We start from the raw sequence: 19274 nt of genomic DNA, 5'->3' as shown, positions 1-19274 counted from the left end.
ACCCAGTTCTCATTTATAGAAAGATATATAAATTGTTTTTATCAGGCATTGATTTATTAAATGGTGTGCTCTGATTTATACTGATATAAAAAATAGGTATTTTCTCACTTCCTTTGGAGATTCAAAGCGGGAAGAATTGGAATGATACTTAAGCGTCTCGCACCCATGCATGTAGCAAGGCCAATTTGAGTGAGGCCTATCTTTGAACGAGATAAACTTTACAGCAAGCGTTTGGCTAATGACATGCCAGTATAAATTTTATGTACTTAAGTGTGAAGTGCCAATGCTCGCATACAATAAAGTTGTTAAACATGAAGGAACCTAAATACTTGCTTTTATAGTTAGTTTATATATTTCACTCTTCTTCTACAAGTATTATTTGGTCATACACATGCACAATGGCTTTTTATTATTTATGAACAAAACCATGCATGATCTTTAAGCGCTTTTGCACTCTGTGCTTCAAAGTCAAACCAATAAGTGGAGTATCCGGTATTTATATTCCAGGCCTCATAAACCTACCTGTCAATATAAGAAGGCATGTCAAAGTTTATGATGCAATTCATTTTGTTCAAAAAATCCTAACCAGCAATAAATTCCATAATTGGTGCTCACATCACCCAAATTTTCATACTTTAATTACTAATCTTTGTATACTCTGTAATAAATTTGTTTGTCAACCATGTGCAGAGCATTCAATTCACTCCACATACTGTAATATATTCCATAATTTGTTTGTACCACATAGACATATTCCAGAAAGTTTTTTTTAATTGGTTATGGACTTATGGGGTTGAGGTAGACCCCTACCTGTTGATTAAACTTCAAAGAGTTACATATACCTCCTCAAGAGTATGATCATTAGAGGGAGAATCCTTACTACTACAATAACAATAGGCTAGCTCGAAGCCTTACAATCATGAGAAACTCATGAACATAACCCACTCGGGTACATACACAAAGACTTAATAACATTATAAAAAAAACATCTAATGTCTGCCACCAAACAAAAGTTAATCCCTTAAGACCGGGTGATTCCAGAAAGTTTTTACTTACACATTCAATTCACTCCACATATTATATCCGACTTAATAGCTCTATAGAACAACTATCAACAGAGGCCAATGTATTTGTTCTAATTGTTTCTCAATGTGATCATTTCTAAATTTTTTTTTATTTTTTTAATGGCATTGTTAGCTAACTACAACTTTCTCTGTCCAAGCTACCTGCTTATTTAAACCGACCAAAATATATCTTATTTAAAGCTTTTAAATGGTAATCTTGCCACATAGCCATCTTCCGGAGAACTTTTATTTACACATTCAATTCATTCCACATATTGTATCCGCCTTAATAGATCTATATATAGAACAAATATTTACAGTGTCCAATGTATTTTTCCTAATTGTTTCTCAATGTGATCGTTTCTAAATAAATAAAAACACCGACCAAAAAATTGCTTTTGTTAGCTACCTACAATTTCTTTCTCTGTCCAACCTACCTACTTATTTAAACCGACCAAAATATTTAAAACGACAAAAAAAAAAAAACTGATGGATTCGCTAGATCATTCTGAAGACAATGATAAAAAAAAAATGTTATTCTTCTTGCATTTATTTTGAGATATTTTATTCTCCATTGTAGAATAACAATTACGTTGCACACCATGATATAATATTCTTATATCTTACAGATAGTATACTCATATGAATCCAACAATGTTCCTCAATCACATATAAATGCTCGACAAGATAATTACACAACCAACAACACAAATGTTAATTTCATCAACATAATACCTATTTTTTTGGTAAATTAGTTTGTGGCATATGCACTGATATTAACTAAATTACAGGCGGTTAAATACCTCTTTGAATATATTTATTCGCACCATGGCAGAGCAACAAAAAACAAATTGGACAAAGAACACAACTAGCGTACTGAAGTGTTATTTTATTATTGAAGTTTTTAGTCATACCTCGACCCATATTAATCTAAAACATATTATATAATATATCTATTCAAACAAATGTAATACGTTACTATTCTAATTTACATGTGTTCATTTCTTTGATTTTCTCCACCCCAATTTCCTTTCCTAAAACGTGCAACGCACGTACCCGTTTACTAGTGTATGTAATGAAAGTTCCGTACTTATCTAATTATGACCCATTGTCGTGTAGACACAATTGCACAGAACCTGGAAAAATTAGACGTGATGTTGATAATAGGATGCAACATCCAATAATTAACATTTCAATTCTTTTTTCCTTCCTCTTAACATCACTTTAACCAAGTCTTGCACCAAAAAAAAAAAAAAAAACTTTAACCAAGTCAAGTTTGAATAGTCTCAACTCGTAATAACTTCTTATACGTTACATAAGACTTCAAAGTCAAATAATATCTCATATCAAGAGTCGGGAGTCAGGATGCAATTGCACAGGACCTGGAAAAATTAGACGTGATGTTGATAATAGGATGTAACATTCAATAATTAACATTTCAATTCTTTTTTCCTTTCTCTTAATATCACTTTAACCAAGTCAAGTTTGAATAGTCTTAACTCGTAATAACCTCTTATATGTTACGTAAGACTTCAAAGTCAAATAATATATATCTCATATCAAGAGTCACGATCAGTATCTAACAAAACCAGTCACTTATTTCATTTTTCCTCTTAATTAATAGGGTCCAAACCCTCCCACTTTTGTCACCACTTTTGAATAAACCCCCACATTTGTAAACATCATAATCTCCTCCCCCTCCCGTTTTTCCCTGCTCCGTCTGACTTCCATCCAAATTCCGTTGGTATTTCACATAATACCAAAAGTATCCTGTAGATTTGGTTTTTTTTTAAAAGTGACAATCTGATAATAATATTCAAAGAAAACTGCTAACATATTGTCATTACTGAAAGCCGGATCGAGATATTAACTGTGATCAGAGCATTGTCTGAACATGAGATGCAACCCTTATATCATAGACTTGTTTATTTATTTATTTTCTCTTTTTTACTTCTCACCATGGTGTGGTAAGCACAACAAAGGTTCGGTTGGTTCGGCTGAAGGAAATAAAGTAATGAGACTACCTATTTCATCATTTTGATGCGATGTTGAAAAGTGGATCTGATTTTTGAAAAGTTGTATTAACTGGATCGGCTTGGTGGGTTCGTGGAGGTTGGCTTCAAATGGTTTTAAAGCTTGATTTTGGTTTAAAGGATGAAATTTACACTAGATCACTCAACGGTCAACCAATAATTGACTCCAAATTGAGGCAGATTGGACCGAGTCTCAATTTGATACTAGTATCTTAAACTAATAATTACAACTCGCATTCAAGTGTGATTCTTCTAAATCTATACTTTTAGAACCATTTACCAATTAACCATGTACAGCAAATTGATTATAAAGAATGTCATAGTTTCTAAGCTATCCGCTATTGGTATAAGAACAAGAGAACTTACCTCATTACCGATTTTCGCTGTCTTCTTATTCTAAGCAACCAACTTCTTCTCCTGTCATTACATTTCCCCGGAGTAAAACTTCAGTCATTTTAACAATGCAATTTCATCATTAAGAAAAACACACTAAAAAACACAAAATTAACATACCTCTAATTGTAAAGATGCAATCTCTCTTTCAATACCTACGACAACAACAACTAACTAATCAAATTCATAAAATAGGAATGCTTTTTGTAGTGATCTAGTAAAATGTGCATATAGTTGCAACTGACATTTCCATTTACGCCTCTGCTAGAAAAATGGAAAACCCATTTCAGATCACACTCAAATTTTCAAAAACCCTAAGAACAGTTCGAGTGAAATGAGTGTGGCTCCATTAACTACTACCTTTTGGTGAAGTTTTCTTCTTGAAAAAGGTCATGATTGCTTTCTGTGCCATTGAGTTTCTAGATCTTCAAACCCTAGATTTGTTTTCAGGGAAAGGACAACACTCTTGTCAACTTGTGCCAAAAAATGTGGGTACAAATGATCCACATGAACCACTAGAGTATCCATTTCTCGGCTACTGCCACTGAAGTATCCATATTTTTGCTACTGCCCGTGGATTAGTTCACAACCAATACTCATCTCTATCCAAAAATCTATTCAACTTTTGCCATACTCCAAAGTATTATGTAGCACAATAAACACATGACTAATATGAACTGTAAAGTCTATGTTGCACCGGATGTCATGATAGATAAACAAAATTTGTGAATGTGTTTAATAGATATCTATTTTTTTCGAACAACTAATGAGGCTATCAGAGTATGGTTTGCTTACAGAATTATATGAATTCAGTTGTTGATTGCAGTGCTTACAGAATTACTTAATTGGACAATTGAAGGTAAATACGGATGACTCCTCATTTTTACACTTAACAAACGACGTAGCCCTTAGACTTCCAACCATTTCCAACCAATTCATTTTTCTTTCCCTATGCTCTACTTGTAGATCTTGAGAGATTGTCCAAGTTGAAAAAGCTGGAGGTCTTGGATTTAGGATTTAACCGATTCGTCAACAAGAGCAATACTGCACCTTCAATTCCAACAAAAGTGCTCTTTTCCAACAAAAGTGACACGAGCACTGTTCCGTTTCTGGGCGAACTCAAATCTCTTAAGACTCTTATTCTTACTGATAATAGATTAGCAGGGTCATTATCGGACTTTGCCAAAGGTATGTGATCGTACACTTTATTCGTTCTTATTGATTTGCTGCCACATGAATAACCTTTCTGAATCGGGGATGCATCTATAATTGATTATTTTTGCTGCAGTGTTAACAAATTTGAGCAACTTGGAATTCCTAGATTTAAGCTGGAATAACCTAGATGACTTCTCTGGTAAATGGTTCAGAAATCTCCATAACTAAAATTTCATTTAGAGTATGTAATATTTGACAATTCTTTACTTTATTGCGCGCGTTCTAACCTTTTGAATCAATTTTTTAGATTTGAGAAATATGAGCAATTTGAAGATCTTAAATGTGAGTGGCAACAACTTCTTGGGGAGGATTCCTCCATCAATATTGTCTTTGAGTTCTCTTGAGGATTTATCCTTGCGTTATACGAATATCAAAGACTCCATATCAAGTAAACCTCTACTGAGTCAATGGCGCTTTCACGATTTTAATATCTAGTCTTTTGGGATAACATGTTTCATTGTTTTGGTGCAGTGTTAACAAATTCGAGCAACTTGGAAGTCCTAGACTTGAGCGATAATTACCTGGATGGCTTCTTTCCTTTCCATGGTAAATAGTTCAAAAATCTCCATACCTAAAATTGTAATTAGAGCATGTTATATTTGACAACTCTTAACTTTGAATCACTTTTTTTTAGATTTAAGAAATTTGAGCATGCTGAAGATCTTAGATTTGAGTGGGAACAACTTCTCAGGGAGGATTCCTCCATCAATATTGTCTTTGAATTCTCTGGAGGCTTTATCCTTGCGAAGAGCGAATATCAAAGAAGACTCCATATCAGGTAAATCTCCGTCAAGTCAATGACACTTTCTTTTTGGATAACATGGTTTATATTCTCTCATATAATCTCTCATATATTCTTTATAGGATTTTGTGAATTGACGAAGCTTCAGGAGCTCGATCTTAGTGGGAACAAGTTTGAAGGGATCCTTCCTCCATGTCTCAATAATTTGACGTCTCTTAGAATGGTAGACTTCTCTGATAATCAACTTAGTGGAAACATTCCTTTATCTCTTACATCTAACCTGACATCTTTAGAGTACATTTCACTGAGTCGAAACCAGTTTGATCAGAGTACCTTATCTTCCATGTCATTGGCTAGTCATAAAAATCAATTAAAGGTTCTCGGTTTATCAAACTGTAACCTTAACACGTCAACAAGTGACCTTCTAAACTTTCTCCATAACCAGTATGACTTGAGACTAGTAGACCTCTCCCATAACAACTTACATGGAAAGTTCCCCACCTGGTTATTTGAAAATAATTCACTGTTACATGATTTAAATTTAGCAAACAACTCAATTAACGGTGATATTCTATTTCCATCAAGTCCTATGGTGAGCTTAACCTTGATTGATATCTCTAACAATCAAATTCATGGAAAACTTCCAACAAATATCGGTAACATATTTCCAAGCTCACCGGTGACTCTAAATTTTTCTAAAAATAGCTTAGAAGGTAGAATTCCAAGCTCACTGGTAACATGAAAGACTTGTGGATTTTAGATTTGTCGAATAATAATTTCTCAGGAGAAATACCAGAGAGTTTGGCCATGAGTAGTCACTTATCAGCATTGATACTATCAAATAATAGACTAGATGGTCAAATATCTCCTAAACTTTTTAACATTTCGTTGTTGACTCTACGTCTCAATGGTAATCAATTCACTGGAATTATCCCAAATCTTACTCCGTCTAAATTATCTCATCCATTGACATTGGACCTAAGCCAAAATCTCATATCGGGTGGAATACCTACTTGGATAGGTAACTTCACAGAGTTAAGGACGCTCGTCCTGCGCAATAATTCCTTTGATGGTCCCATTCCATTAGAGTTCTGCAACTTAGTTAGCATAGAATTTTTAGACCTTTCTCAAAACTACCTTTCAGGTCCCATACCTTCTTGTCTGAACTTGACATTCTTGCAATATATGCATTTCCAAGTAAATAATCTCACAGGATTAATGCCAAAGGCATTACTCAGAAGCCCAAACTTAAAGACATTAGACCTTAAGCATAACAACTTATCTGGTAGCATCCCCTCTTGGCTTGCCTTACTTTCGAATCTGAGAATTATTCTTTTGAAAGGAAATCATTTGAGTGGTTCAATTCCCCATGAATTTTGTCAGCTGAATAAGATACTTATACTGGATCTTTCCCATAACGCGTTTATTGGACCAATACCTCCATGCTTCAACATCACATTTGGAAAGAATGGAACTGTTGAACCTGCATTTGCCGATCAAGTACAAATGTCTTATGGCATAGGCACGTATAGGTACCCGAGTCATTTTCATGGAGGCACGTACGGTAGTGACCAAAGTTCACTTGATCAATACCAAGAACAAGAAAAAGTAGACTTCGTGACAAAAAGTAGGTCTGATTCTTACAGGGGTGACATTCTTAATAACATGACTGGAATGGACTTGTCATGCAACGAATTCACTGGTGACATACCGCCCGAACTAGGAGCTCTAATTGCAATACGTGTTTTGAATTTGTCCCACAATCAGCTAACAGGATCAATTCCAAAAATCTTGTCAGATCTAAAGCAAATAGAGAGCATGGATCTTTCTCACAACAAATTGAGTGGACAGATTCCATCAGAGCTTATTGGTATAAACACTTTGGCGGTGTTCATTGTGGCCTACAACAATTTATCTGGTCGGGTTCCAGACATGAAAGCGCAGTTCAGCACATTTAATGTATCTAGTTACGAGGGCAACCCGTTTCTTTGTGGACCACCTTTGCAACAGCAATGCAACACCTCAAAAGATCCAGTCATTTCAGTGACACTCAGACAAGCTGGACTTGCAGAGAAGTTTGGGATTGATCCTATTAGCTTCCTTTCAAGTTTTGCAGCTACTTACGTCGTCTCCTTGCTGGGATTTGTAATTGTTCTCTATGTCAACCCCAATTGGCGTGGATTGTGGTTCAATTTCATTGATGCATGCTTGAGCTTCATATTTCCATTTTGTTCAAAGTAATCCAATATATTTGAACATCTTGGCAATTTGACATTCCAAGTACCGGTTGTCACATATATTATTTAATCAGGGGAATGCAATTTTTCTTATTTTCTTATGGCATAGCTTGAATGACCAATGCAGCTTGTTCATTAAACATCACAACCTACATAATTACACCAAAGAGCGCAGAAGGTTGAAGGAGTGATCTACGCATGAATAAGTTGTGGGTGATTACTTTAGCTCATTTTGTTTCTAATTAATGTTGCTACTTCTACTACTATTCATCACACGAAGTAAAAAAAGTTTACTTCAGTTCACTTCTACTGCTATAAATGGTTATGGCATGCACCCAGTTCACTTCAAATTTTACAGAGAAACATAACATATATGTATCTAGTGAAAGCTAAATAAGCTATCACATCTTCATGCACTCACTTCATTTCTTACTTATTTTACATAAATGTATGCCTTGTACTCGATATACTTGACGGTTCAGATCTAATGAAGCGAAGCCAACCTCTTCTCAAGATCTTCAACATCAGTAGAACCAGGCCTGCATGTTCCACAATCAATTAAAATATAAAGAATATGATGAGTATATAACAACGTCATGATAGTAGATGCAACTTTAAGTCAACTAGGGCAGTGCACTTTCCAATTGTTAATCAGTCCCCAATTGGTGTTAAATATATGGCTTGATGAAATTTACCTTGCCAAGACAACATTTTCTACTTTCTTGGATGAGATCCGACCTTTAGGAGCTGAAGATAACTGTTAATTATACCAATGAGTTAGGAATATTAAAATATGGCCAAATCCTGCAAGGGGACGTTATCAACAATCGAAAGACCAACCTGTGAAGCAATATCTACACCAATCTCGTCAAGCACCTACAGACAAAACATGCAAATCCACATAAAGATAATAGTTGTATTCTATTAAATGTAACTGTAGTATATTGAAAAGACTGATGACTTAGGTATTTGCTAACCTGGTTGGTGAGCTCTTCTGTTTCCTCCAACTCATCTTTGTCCAAAGTTTCATCAATTGATTCTGATAGCATATCAATCTGCAAAAAAAGAATCATAAATAAAGAGCAATGCAATGACTTCTTAACAAAACCTGATAACAAGACAACATTTCTGTAGTATCCTCAGAAATCCCAAACTCCTATAAGATTTCTGGATGGCTTGACACCAATAAATCCTACGTTGGTACTATGGAATGGCTTTCTGGACTGTCAACAACAATTAAGATCAGAAAATTATGCCCAAATCTTCATGACAGAGACACACTAAATGCCATAAATTTCTGTGAAGCCCCAAGTGGCTCAGCAAAGCTATGGCGAGATATAAACAACTCAATAAAAGCTTTTATCTTTTGAACATTATCAGTGATTTGCCAAGTATTGACTCGTTTTGGAACATTTTATAATATGTAAAACGTCTGTTTCATATAAGGAATACTTGGACAACCACATGATACATGACTTAGAAGCATTTAAATGGTGCATGACAGGAAAGGAGGATCTTACAGTCATGTCCATTTGTGACGACTCCTGAAATTCTTTAATGACTTTTGCTTGCTTCGCAGGTGCCATTTGCTGAAACAAGCCAAGACATAAAATTGATCAATAAGCAACATAAAGATAAACTCAAACAATTGAGAAACTGAGATATGTAGTTCAATTGAGATTTCAACCTCAACTACCACTGCCACTACCCCCAAGAACACATACTTTATTCATGGCTACCATTGCTTTTGTAGCACCTTTCATTCCAGTAGAAATTGCAGTACTAGCATACATTGCCTACCACAAACACCAGCATTTAGAGACGTAGAAACCAGTAGAGTTTCATATAGTTTAAGTCAGTAACAAGGTCTGGACCTGAGTGTGAGCTGCTACGCCTCTAATCTGTGCACGGCTCCCTTGCAAATTAGTAATCTGCTGACGTAGTCTAACAAGTTGATGAGCCAATATTCTAGTGGTAGCCTGCATTATTCGTAGGACATTCAATCACCATACAGAACCTAGGGTCCCAAATTAGGTCTCGCATCACAGTGAAATTAACACATGCCCAAACTGATCCCGACTTGAACTGATGTAAAAACCCGCAAATTGCATCTTTCTGAAGAGCATATATAGGGTTAAGAACGTGTAGGCTATTATACGGGATTCAATCCGAAACATAGGATGAGATTTACAGTAGGTTACTCAACAATCAACCAAAAATTGACTCCAAATTGAGCCAGGTTGGACTGAGTCTCAATTTGATACTAGTATCTGAAACTAACTACAAGTCACATTACTCGCTTTCACGTGTGATTCTTCTAAATCTATACTTTGTTTAGAAGTCTCCATCTCTCCGCACTCTAACAAAGAAAATAAAATACAATGTAAATTTCTTTTGACAACAATTGTGGCGTTGAACAATGTCACGTTCAACTGTCAAGTATATTACCAACTGTCATCATCATCACAATTCACAAGCCCTAACACTATTTGATTGTTTTGGTTTTGGCCATATCCATCTATTTCTTTCCTTAACTACTAATCTACTTATTACAAGTTAGCTAGAAGGATATCATCACCAGGACTGAAGGAGAATCATACCTTTTATGGTTGATTACCAATTGGTATCATGTTGCCTCATATGTTTTTGTGAGACAACAACTGATTCGCACCTTAAGCCCTTTCAGGTGCAAGATTTACATGACAATGTTACAACCAACCAAAGAAACTTACATGTCAATGTTACCTGACAAGCAAGATTGCGTGCACTTTTCCCAAATGAAATTCCAGCCAAATCAACACAACTCATTGGAAAACCCCTTTGAGAACTGACATTCTCAAAACCTTCATCGGATAGTAAGTTGTAACAACAACCAATGCTTATCACTGCTTTAATCTCTTCACAGTCCAAAAATGTCCTGCGTTAATAAGAGAAACCAACATTTTAGACTTCAGAGTGCACTAGTATATATATGTCAAACAAGGAAATAACCAACAAACACTAAAGTAAGAGCATTATATCCTACTTGCACCAAAATCCAATGCGAAGGAAGTACACTGGTTTACTGTTTGGCAGTCATGAACGATTTCAAAACATATGGTCGCACTCACACATGTAACAAAACTCACCCACCATTCTATGATTCCTTGGATTCTAAAATCTAGTTTGGCGTAAAGCAAAAAGATATTGAGGAGTTACCTGAGCATTGTTACTGAAAGGTCTCCACAAGCATGAAGTCCGGTAAGAACTAGTGAAAATTTCAAATTAGGAATATCGCATGAAGGAGGTTGTATCCTCACATCTTGCAGTCCTTCGCTCAAATCCTTTTTAATCTCATCTCGCTGTTTACAAATATCTTCACGTGCTATACTGTTACTTAAAGTTTTCAATGCGTCACTTGAGAGAACTTGGAAAGCAAGTGTCTGGGTAAATTCAATTCCTTGGTTCCTGTTCTGATAAAGCAAAGCATAAAAAATCACTATATGAAGAATGCATAAAAGGAAGTTTATAAAGCTCATGAAAGGAAACCCAAGGTATACACCGATACGCGTGCCTCTGCAAGGTCTGCTCATGATGCAGGCCACAGATAAAACAGGGAACGTAATGGATAAATGGATAACTGAAGCATAAATTTAACATAAGCTTGTTTGTTCAGAGACAAGCAAATTCTCTAAAATGGAAATTAAATTATGTCAGCCACTCAGCCGTTATGACTTTTGGACTAAGTCTCTAAGGTTCAGCCCCATCAAAGGAGGATTCCAAATTCCAAAACCGCAAATCCAGAATCACATATAAGGTTGTATTGATTTCCACATATACCTTGGATAGTTGGATTTCCTTAGTAAAAATAACATCTCACTATATTTTATGACGTACTGAGATTTACGCATTTTAGCTGCATAGTGCTTCATAATTCGTGCTGCTCTTGCACTAGTAACTGTACTATGATGAGAAGTAGCATCTATTGCAACCACAGATAACTGGTACTGGAAGTTTAATACTTGCGCAAGATAACCCTGACAACATCAATTAGACAGTACAGGTGATGACAGATTTCCCCAAATAGCAAATCTATCTACAAAGAAGATTTCCCGTCATCTAGCATAAGGTTACTCTCACAGACAAGGATGAGGCTAATTTGGTGCAGCAATTTGTTTTGCACAGTGATAAACACTCAACTTAATTTGTTTGCCATACCAGCCAGTTAGTTGGAATAGATGCAAACTTATATAAATTTAGCATCTCAACAAATACAAATTGAGCAAAAGGAAAATACAAGGACCTGACCAGCACCAATATCAAGTACAGTTTGAGCTTGAACGGTTTTTGCAATTGAATTGACAACTGCGGCCAGGATTTCCACCTGTTCCATTAAGAATTACTCATTAAGGACGGTGATGTTTAAACCCCTCAAGAGAAAACATAATGTTGACCCAAAGATACCTCCTCAATTTTAAAATAGGAAATCTTAGAAACTATTGGAATTGACTATAAGAGTTGAAAATTGCTGAGTGGTCTTGACAGTTAAAGGGAATTTAGTCTGCTACTCCACTTTATTGGTACTCAGATTTCCTCACATTTGGATTTTATAAAAAGTCATAGGCAGTATGTCTAAAACAATAAAAATGACCTACTTCATGTTTTTTCTTCAGATTCATGCCCTGTGCAAGAACCACATTATCCTAGGGCTGGTCATCGAGTCGAGCTGTTCGTGAGTAACTCGAGTTCGGCTCGTCGAAGGCTCGACTCAAACTCGTCCGCATAAAGATATGAGTCGAGTTTGAGCTTAATTTAAAGCTCATTCTAGATAGCGAGTAGTTCGAGTTCGAGTAGCTCGCGAGCTACTCATGAACAGTAGCTCGCGAGCTACTCATTTTATAAGCACATAGATATCTCACTATCCCAGTATCCCACAAGGCCACAACCCATGAAGCTATGGCCCATTAGCCCGTACCCATTTGCCCAATGTATTTAAACAACATAACTAAACACTTTAAACCCTAACACCCAACACTCTAACAGCCGCCATGGCTCTATCTTATTCTCTTTCATCTTTTCTTGAATTCTTATCTCTTTAACTCAAAACAACTAACAATTTAAGGTTAGCAATTTGATTTATTTCAATTTCTACTTGTTCATTTATTATTTTTTTGCTCACAATCATCTTCAATGATGGTTTTTTTTTCCATGTTAAGTTTGTGAAGTGGTTTTGCACAGTTGCACCAACCATCTTATTTATTATTTGGTGCTCACATTCATCTTAACTTCCAGGTATTTCCTTTCCTACTTACTTTGTTTTTTGGTTTAAGATCTGTTTGGTTTGAGTGTGTTTTCTTCATTTCAGTAGTACTACTTATTGATTTTGCAAGATGGGGTTTTATTTTATTATTTGGAACTTGTATTTTCAGGTAAAAGAACTAACTTTACTTTAATTTGAAATGGAAACTATGTATTTTTTTTTCTCTGTTGGATGTTTTGGGTTTGTTATGAAATGTTTCTATATTGGTTTAGGAATTGTATTTTTTTTTTAGTTTTGGAATTTGGTGCGTTTGATATTTTTGGTGATACTGGCTTTTTAGAACTGTTGTGATGGTGGGCTTGTCGTTGGCTGTTTCTTTCTTATTCCTTTCCCTATTTATTGTGTATCTATTATGTGTATCTGTGTTACCAAAACCACTTTGCTAATGATTCTTTGAAACATTTTATTTTGGGGGTGTCCGCGGTAGGGGGACTTCAAGAAAAGTTTCAATAAGAGTACATTTGTTGAGTCGCCCTTGCATCAAATCTAGGTTATGGTATTAGAATGCTAAGGGAAAACATCTGAGACAAACAATTGTTTTAGTCAATGGTTCAACCAAATTTTCTTACTTACTCGAACATGTTTAAGGTGTGCTATATTGCCGAGGTCAAAGGCCGGCCTAAACTATTAAATGTTCGGTCGCAAAGACATTACCGAATCTTCTCGAAATTTCCATCCTAAGGAACTAAGTGGGTACCAACGATAAAATGTGTCTATAAACTCGGGGATCGATCATATAATGGTTATAGTGGCGATTGTTGAAATGCTAGTATGCTACTTATATAAGCTGATTTTCAATGGTTGCATTTCACTTATATGTTAGATATGTCCTTAATTTCTAATGCTATTTTACGGATATGTCACAACAAATGGCTTCTAACTCTACGCACAACCCACCATAACCGTTAATCGATGGTAGTGTGTCGCCTAAGCTGAAAATAGCGTTGTTCCACCTATAGGTGATCGACCTCCTAACGCCATGGCGACCGCGAAAAAGGAAGGCACCAACGAAGATGTCAAAAGCTTGGAAAGATTTTACTTGAAGTAATAGTGGGTGGGATTAAGAAATGGAAATGCACCACCGTTTTACGAGAACTTGCTGTTACTAGGGGGGTCTACGAGTAGCCTTCTTAGGCAATCGACTTACTTGTATACCTCGAAAGGCTAGCATCTCGGTAAGGGTCGAAAACATCTATTACATTTTGGTCTTGATAGTGGTAGTTCTTTAAGTACTTACAAGTTTGATAAAGACATGATAAAAGAAGTAATTGCTAAGATGATTATGGTGCATGAGTACCTTTTTAGAATGGTTGAACATGAGTGCTTTTTGTTGCTTTGTAAAATGCTTAACCCACGATTTGAGGTAGTGAAACGCAAAGCTATTAGGCAGGAATGCATAAGAGTTTATGGTTGTGAAAAAGCTAAGTTAAAGTTAAAGTTAGCTAGTGTCGATAGAGTTAGTCTAACTTCAGACTTGTGGACCTCAAATCAAACAGTGGGGTACATGTGCCTCACTGGACACTACATGGGCTCTGATTGGAAGTTACAAAAGCGTATCTTGAACTTTTGTCGTTTGCCCCCTCCCCATACTGGTGTTGCCATTGCAGATGCAATTCATGAGTGTCTTATTGAGTGGGGACTCGAAACTAAGATTTCAACAATCACCCTAGACAATGCATCTTCAAATGACAAAGCTATAAGTAGTTTGAAAACTATTTTTGCATCCAATGAAAACTTGTTTTTTGGTGGTAAGATATTTCATGTTCGGTGTTGTGCCCATATTTTGAACCTCATGGTGCAAGATGGGGTGAAAGAGATTGCCGGAGTGATTGTAAATGTCTTGGGGAGAGTGTCAACTATGTGACTTTGACTCCTTCCACGACTTCACAAGTTTAATGAAATTGTCAAACAATTGCATCTGCCAATTGCAACCTCTAAAAGCTTGCCTTTAGATGTTTCTACTCGCTGGAATTCTACTTATGCTATGTTAGCAACTGCTATTGAGTTCAAAGATATGTTTGTGAGGTACCAAGATAGAGAACCCAACTATGTTTGGTTACCATCTGATGAGGATTGGGAGCGAGCTGAAGAGGTGTGCAAGTTCTTAGAGATTTTTGATGAAGTCACACTTATTTTTTCCGAACTTCCTATCCTACTTCAAATCAGTTTCTCCCTGAAATTTGGAAAATAAAGGAATTGTTGAATGACATGATATTTGATGAGAGAGAGTATATTAGGAGCATGACTAAGGAGATGAAGGATAAGTTCGACAAATATTGGGGAGAGTGCAACCTGTTAATGGCACTTGTAGCAGTTTTAGATCCTCGGTATAAGATGGTATTGATTAATTTCTGTTTTCCTAAGATTTATGCACCCGATAAACTTCAAGAATGTAAAGATGAGGTTAAAGATGCTTTGTACGACTTGTTTAATGATTATGTTTCAAAAGATGCAGAAAGAAATGCTAGTAGTGTAGCTAGTGGTAGTGGAGTTGGTGCTTCAAAGGTGAAAACTAAGAGTAGGAATGAGTTTGATACGTGGGCGAGGCAATTGGATATGGTTCAGCCAAACAAATCTGAGTTAGACATATACCTAGAAGAAAGCATTTACCTACTTGGAGAAGAGGATGCTGATTTTGATGCTTTAACTTGGTGGAAAGCAAATACTCTTAAGTTTCACACCTTTCAAACCGGCTAGGGACATACTCTCTATTCCGGTTACCACCGTTGATTTCCGTAATCAGCTTTTAGTCTTTGGTGGTAGGGTTCTTGATCGATGATCGTAGCTCATTAAAGGCTGATGCAGTTGAAGCTTTGCTTTTTGGCGAGATTGGTTCTTGTGGTGATAGTGGGATTGAAGAGTTGTTCAATGTAAGTGCTTAATTGATTTTTCTGTTTAAATTGATGTGTTATAATGCTTTTGTAATATTTATCTTGTGATATAAAATTGGGCGTTTAATTTACTTTGTAGGTTGAGGAAGAGAATAATGATGATTAACTCTTGCAAGAAGGTTTGGGAATGAATGTAAGTTTTGCGAATGATAGTAAGTGAGCCTCCCTTTGACTTTATAATCTACTGAAGGATGAAAATGGGAGGTTGTTTCTTTGTCAGTTCTATGGCAATATGGTATTGCCACCACTTTCCATATCTTTTTAGGCTATATATCATTTACCCCTATGCACCTAACACTTTGTGTATTGTTGCAGGTTCTTTTTTGTGTCAGGTGAGGGAGCCTTGTGTACATAGTACAATTACATGTTTTTTTTTGTGTTCTAGTGATTGGAGTTTTGCTTGCATGATGACGCCTTAGAAGGCAAAGACAAAGATCAATGTGCACATATTCAAAGCAAGATGTTGCAGTTGTCAAAGACTCAAAGTTGCATCATAGATTGATATAGTCTGACTTTTTTTTTTTGTTCATAAAAGTTTTTGGATGATAGAGTCATAGATTGACATAGTCTGACTTGTTTTTGGTATTAAAGTCTTTTGGATTTTGGAATGTAATAGGTACTGGATTGTGGATTATAGTATTAATATTATATGGCACTATGAACTTAAATTGAATTGCAATGGAATGTTATATGTAGTCTCGCAGGGTATTTTTTTTTTTTTGGTTCCAGAGTAGACTCTTAAGTAAATTTGATGTTGAGTCTTGTTTGATGTCTCTGATATTTTTTTTGAGTTTAAGCTCGAGTTTGAGTTTAGATGAGTATAAATGAGCTTAACTTCGAGTTTAAAGCTCGAGTTCGAACTCGCTCAGAATAAAAAACGAGTCGAGTCGAGTCGAGCTCGAGCTATTAGTACAATTGGACGAGTCGAGTTTGAGCTCCATATTAAGCTCGAAGTCGAGTTCGAGTCGAGCTTGAGCTTACTTGCTAAAGGTGCGAGTCGAGCTTGAGCATGGCAATACTCGACTCGGGTAGCTCGATGACCAGCCCTACATTAACCGTAGTCATATGTAAATCAGGTAACATCTGCAAAAATTATAACGGTCAAAGGTTTATTTCTGTAACGAAGGTATGGTGAAATGGGCTGGGCTGGACCGGGCCAGTCTGCCCCTCAAGCCCTCAAACTACATATCCATCCGAGGTTTTAGGGCCAGACTGGGGTTCAGGCCTTAGGAGAAGAGTGGAAATAAGGATCAATTGCTAAATTTTCAGTTTTGGTCTCTAACTCTATAATGACTAGTGCATAAGCACGTGTTTTTAAGCCAAACTATTTGTATAAGACCGTGAGTATTCTTAGAACTGCACATCTCCATCATAGCAGAATTGTATTGAAATTTTGAACCATAATACAGAAGCTATTAAGTTAGAGCAAGGTTCAAAATATCGTCGATATATCACCGATATATATCGGTATTTTGGTACACCGACATCGATATTTTCGACATATATCCACCGAATATAGAACCCTTTTTTTCCCGATATATATCGGAATTTCCGATATAAAACTTTATATTGCCGATATAATCGATATATCTGATATTTACGATATATATCGGTTGACTTTTTTACTATTTTTTAATATAAATCCGATATTTCTAATATATTTCCGATATTATATGTCCGATATTTCCGATATTTTAAATAGTTTGGAATAGTCACCAAAAAAATGGATATATCCTATATATCCGATATATATCGATTTTTGGGTACACCGATATATTGATCGATATCGATATTTTGAACCTTGAGTTAGAGTACAGAGACAAAAGTCAGAAAATAACGTCTAAGAAAAGACTAAAGTTTATGCACATACATATGCAGATACAAAACAGTCACATAATATTGACCAAAGTCTTGTTGTATTGAGACTCTAGGTTGCTGCCAAGGTTCCTCCAAAAACTTATTAAATCTGTAACTCCAAACAAAAATTTGATAAGGGAGGTCCAATGATATGGACTCTATTTTCTTGTCACCAATCCAGCTCCCCTGCCTCCATTTCTCAGCTTTCTTATCACTTCCAAGTTATCTCACAAAATATACTTTGTCTAGCTGCAAATTTTCAAAAGAACTACAACTATATCTGCACCTAGCCTCTTAAGCATTCAGTTTCAAAAGTACTTTCTCACTCATCATTTGTTTTGCGATATCAAAACCCTTAATATAGCTACACCGTTTCATTTGCAACAATCCAATAAAGTTAGTACAAAGATTACATTTATAAACAAAATTTTTTTCTAAAAAGAAGGTAACGTACGGATGAATGAGATGCATTAACATATAAGCCAAATTTGATTTATTGAAAGATTTGATTGCTAAACCTTTGGATTTTCGCGGACAATTAACGACAATATGACCCTATTGACATCTTTGTCAAAGCTTCAATTCAAGACCAAGTTTGATGCTTACTATCAAGACACTATTAATTTCTCCATGAATCTCATGCTTGGCAGTAGACTAAAGCATTTTTTTATTTTGTTTATTTATTTATTTATTTTTTTTAGGGTTCGGTATATACTATAGTTATCATGGAACATGAGATGACATCTTTGTAATGAAAAGTGATGTATCGACTAAGTGCAACTCTATTTGATCGTCATAGAATCAAAACTCTTCTTGTGGACGTTATGTCAACAAATATTTAAAATCCAATAAAATCTTTCTAACAAATATTTTCTTATTTCCTTCTTGATAGCGACCTATCGAGAATATATGACAATTTCACAGGAAGTTTCTACAATTTAAGTGAAACACATAGAAGAGAAAATATAGCAAATGCAAAAATAAAGCTTTAAATCTCACCCCCAGTCTATATGGCCTTATGTCTCCATTTCATAACTTCTCTCCTTTATATTATAGAAATATAAACAGGCCCAAGAGGATAAAAAACTCAATAGAACAGAGGTCATAAAACATCTAAAGAAGGGACTAGCTCACCCTTAAGTGGACCAGTGCCTGAAGATTTAGGAAGCCTGCAACACTCTTACCGAATACGTGCTGGTTCTAATAGATTGGGAAGTAGAGCTGGAAGTAATATGGAATTTCTATCTTCATTGAGTAAATCAGATCAACTTAGAAGTCTTAAGTGTATGTGGAAATGTTCCAAGAGGTTCAATAAAGTCCATGGGAATTTTTTTTCTCTCTGATTGAAAATATTGACATAGAAAATAATACAATATTCAGGCAACCTCATAGGTTTGAAATATATATACCTGAATGATAGGACATCAACGAGCCCTCATGCTTTGCAGATGAATCTACATCATTTCGTAGCAACATTTTAGCACCAATTGGAGTCGATCGACGTGATCTAGCACGAAGCTCCCTACGCTCTCACTCAGCGGCA

At 35.8% G+C, this 19274-nt stretch overlaps 4 protein-coding genes and 2 long non-coding RNA genes across 25 annotated transcripts in view; 4 read left to right on the top strand and 2 right to left on the bottom strand.

Annotated features, from left to right (window-relative positions):
• Positions 1–7785, top strand: part of LOC147474078 (cuscuta receptor 1-like) — a 43402-nt gene extending 35617 nt beyond the window's left edge. Inside the window, 5 exon segments of the mRNA XM_086586696.1 lie at positions 4953–5093; positions 5177–5251; positions 5340–5483; positions 5570–6175; positions 6178–7785. Coding sequence (XP_086442822.1) covers positions 4964–5093; positions 5177–5251; positions 5340–5483; positions 5570–6175; positions 6178–7688 — 2466 coding nt within the window. The 5' untranslated portion in view covers positions 4953–4963 and the 3' untranslated portion in view covers positions 7689–7785.
• LOC147474077 (uncharacterized) overlaps positions 1–12366 on the bottom strand; it is a 45206-nt gene extending 32840 nt beyond the window's left edge. For 10 of the 20 annotated variants that reach the window (XR_015210133.1, XR_015210136.1, XR_015210135.1 and 7 more), the window contains exons 1-6: positions 11967–12309; positions 11561–11700; positions 10883–11131; positions 10430–10601; positions 9559–9663; positions 9409–9480 (exon numbers count right to left, since the gene is read on the bottom strand). Coding sequence is in view for 10 of the 20 variants with exons in the window: in XM_086586706.1 (XP_086442832.1) it covers positions 9409–9480; positions 9559–9663; positions 10430–10601; positions 10883–11131; positions 11561–11700; positions 11967–12056 (828 nt within the window). In the remaining 10 variants the exon portion in view is untranslated. The other 10 variants (XR_015210139.1, XM_086586708.1, XM_086586701.1 and 7 more) reach the window with 9 other exon arrangements.
• The window catches only part of LOC147474070 (uncharacterized), a 110255-nt gene that overhangs the window by 36497 nt on the left and 54484 nt on the right, over positions 1–19274 (top strand). Inside the window, exon 3 of the mRNA XM_086586695.1 lies at positions 4457–4678. The gene's annotated coding sequence lies outside the window, so the exon portion shown is untranslated. The remainder of the gene's footprint in view (positions 1–4456; positions 4679–19274) is intronic.
• On the bottom strand, positions 231–4279 carry LOC147474079 (uncharacterized). Its single transcript, XR_015210147.1, has 4 exons — positions 3851–4279; positions 3611–3751; positions 3464–3514; positions 231–522 (listed from the first exon to the last, which is right to left on the bottom strand). It is a non-coding gene; the product is annotated as an uncharacterized LOC147474079 (long non-coding RNA).
• Positions 14968–15680, top strand: LOC147474076 (zinc finger BED domain-containing protein RICESLEEPER 1-like). Its single transcript, XM_086586762.1, has 2 exons — positions 14968–15075; positions 15177–15680. The coding sequence occupies exons 1-2, from the start codon at positions 14968–14970 to the stop codon at positions 15678–15680; spliced, it is 612 nt and encodes a 203-aa protein (XP_086442888.1).
• LOC147474075 (uncharacterized) lies at positions 15824–16569 on the top strand. The gene is made up of 2 exons (XR_015210149.1): positions 15824–15853; positions 15954–16569. It is a non-coding gene; the product is annotated as an uncharacterized LOC147474075 (long non-coding RNA).

Source organism: Coptis chinensis, unplaced genomic scaffold (genome assembly GCF_015680905.1).
Source record: "Coptis chinensis isolate HL-2020 unplaced genomic scaffold, ASM1568090v1 utg136_pilon_pilon, whole genome shotgun sequence".
NCBI lineage: Eukaryota > Viridiplantae > Streptophyta > Magnoliopsida > Ranunculales > Ranunculaceae > Coptis > Coptis chinensis.
The sequence above is the reverse complement of the archived record's forward strand: the minus strand, read 5'-3'. Positions and strand labels throughout refer to the sequence as shown.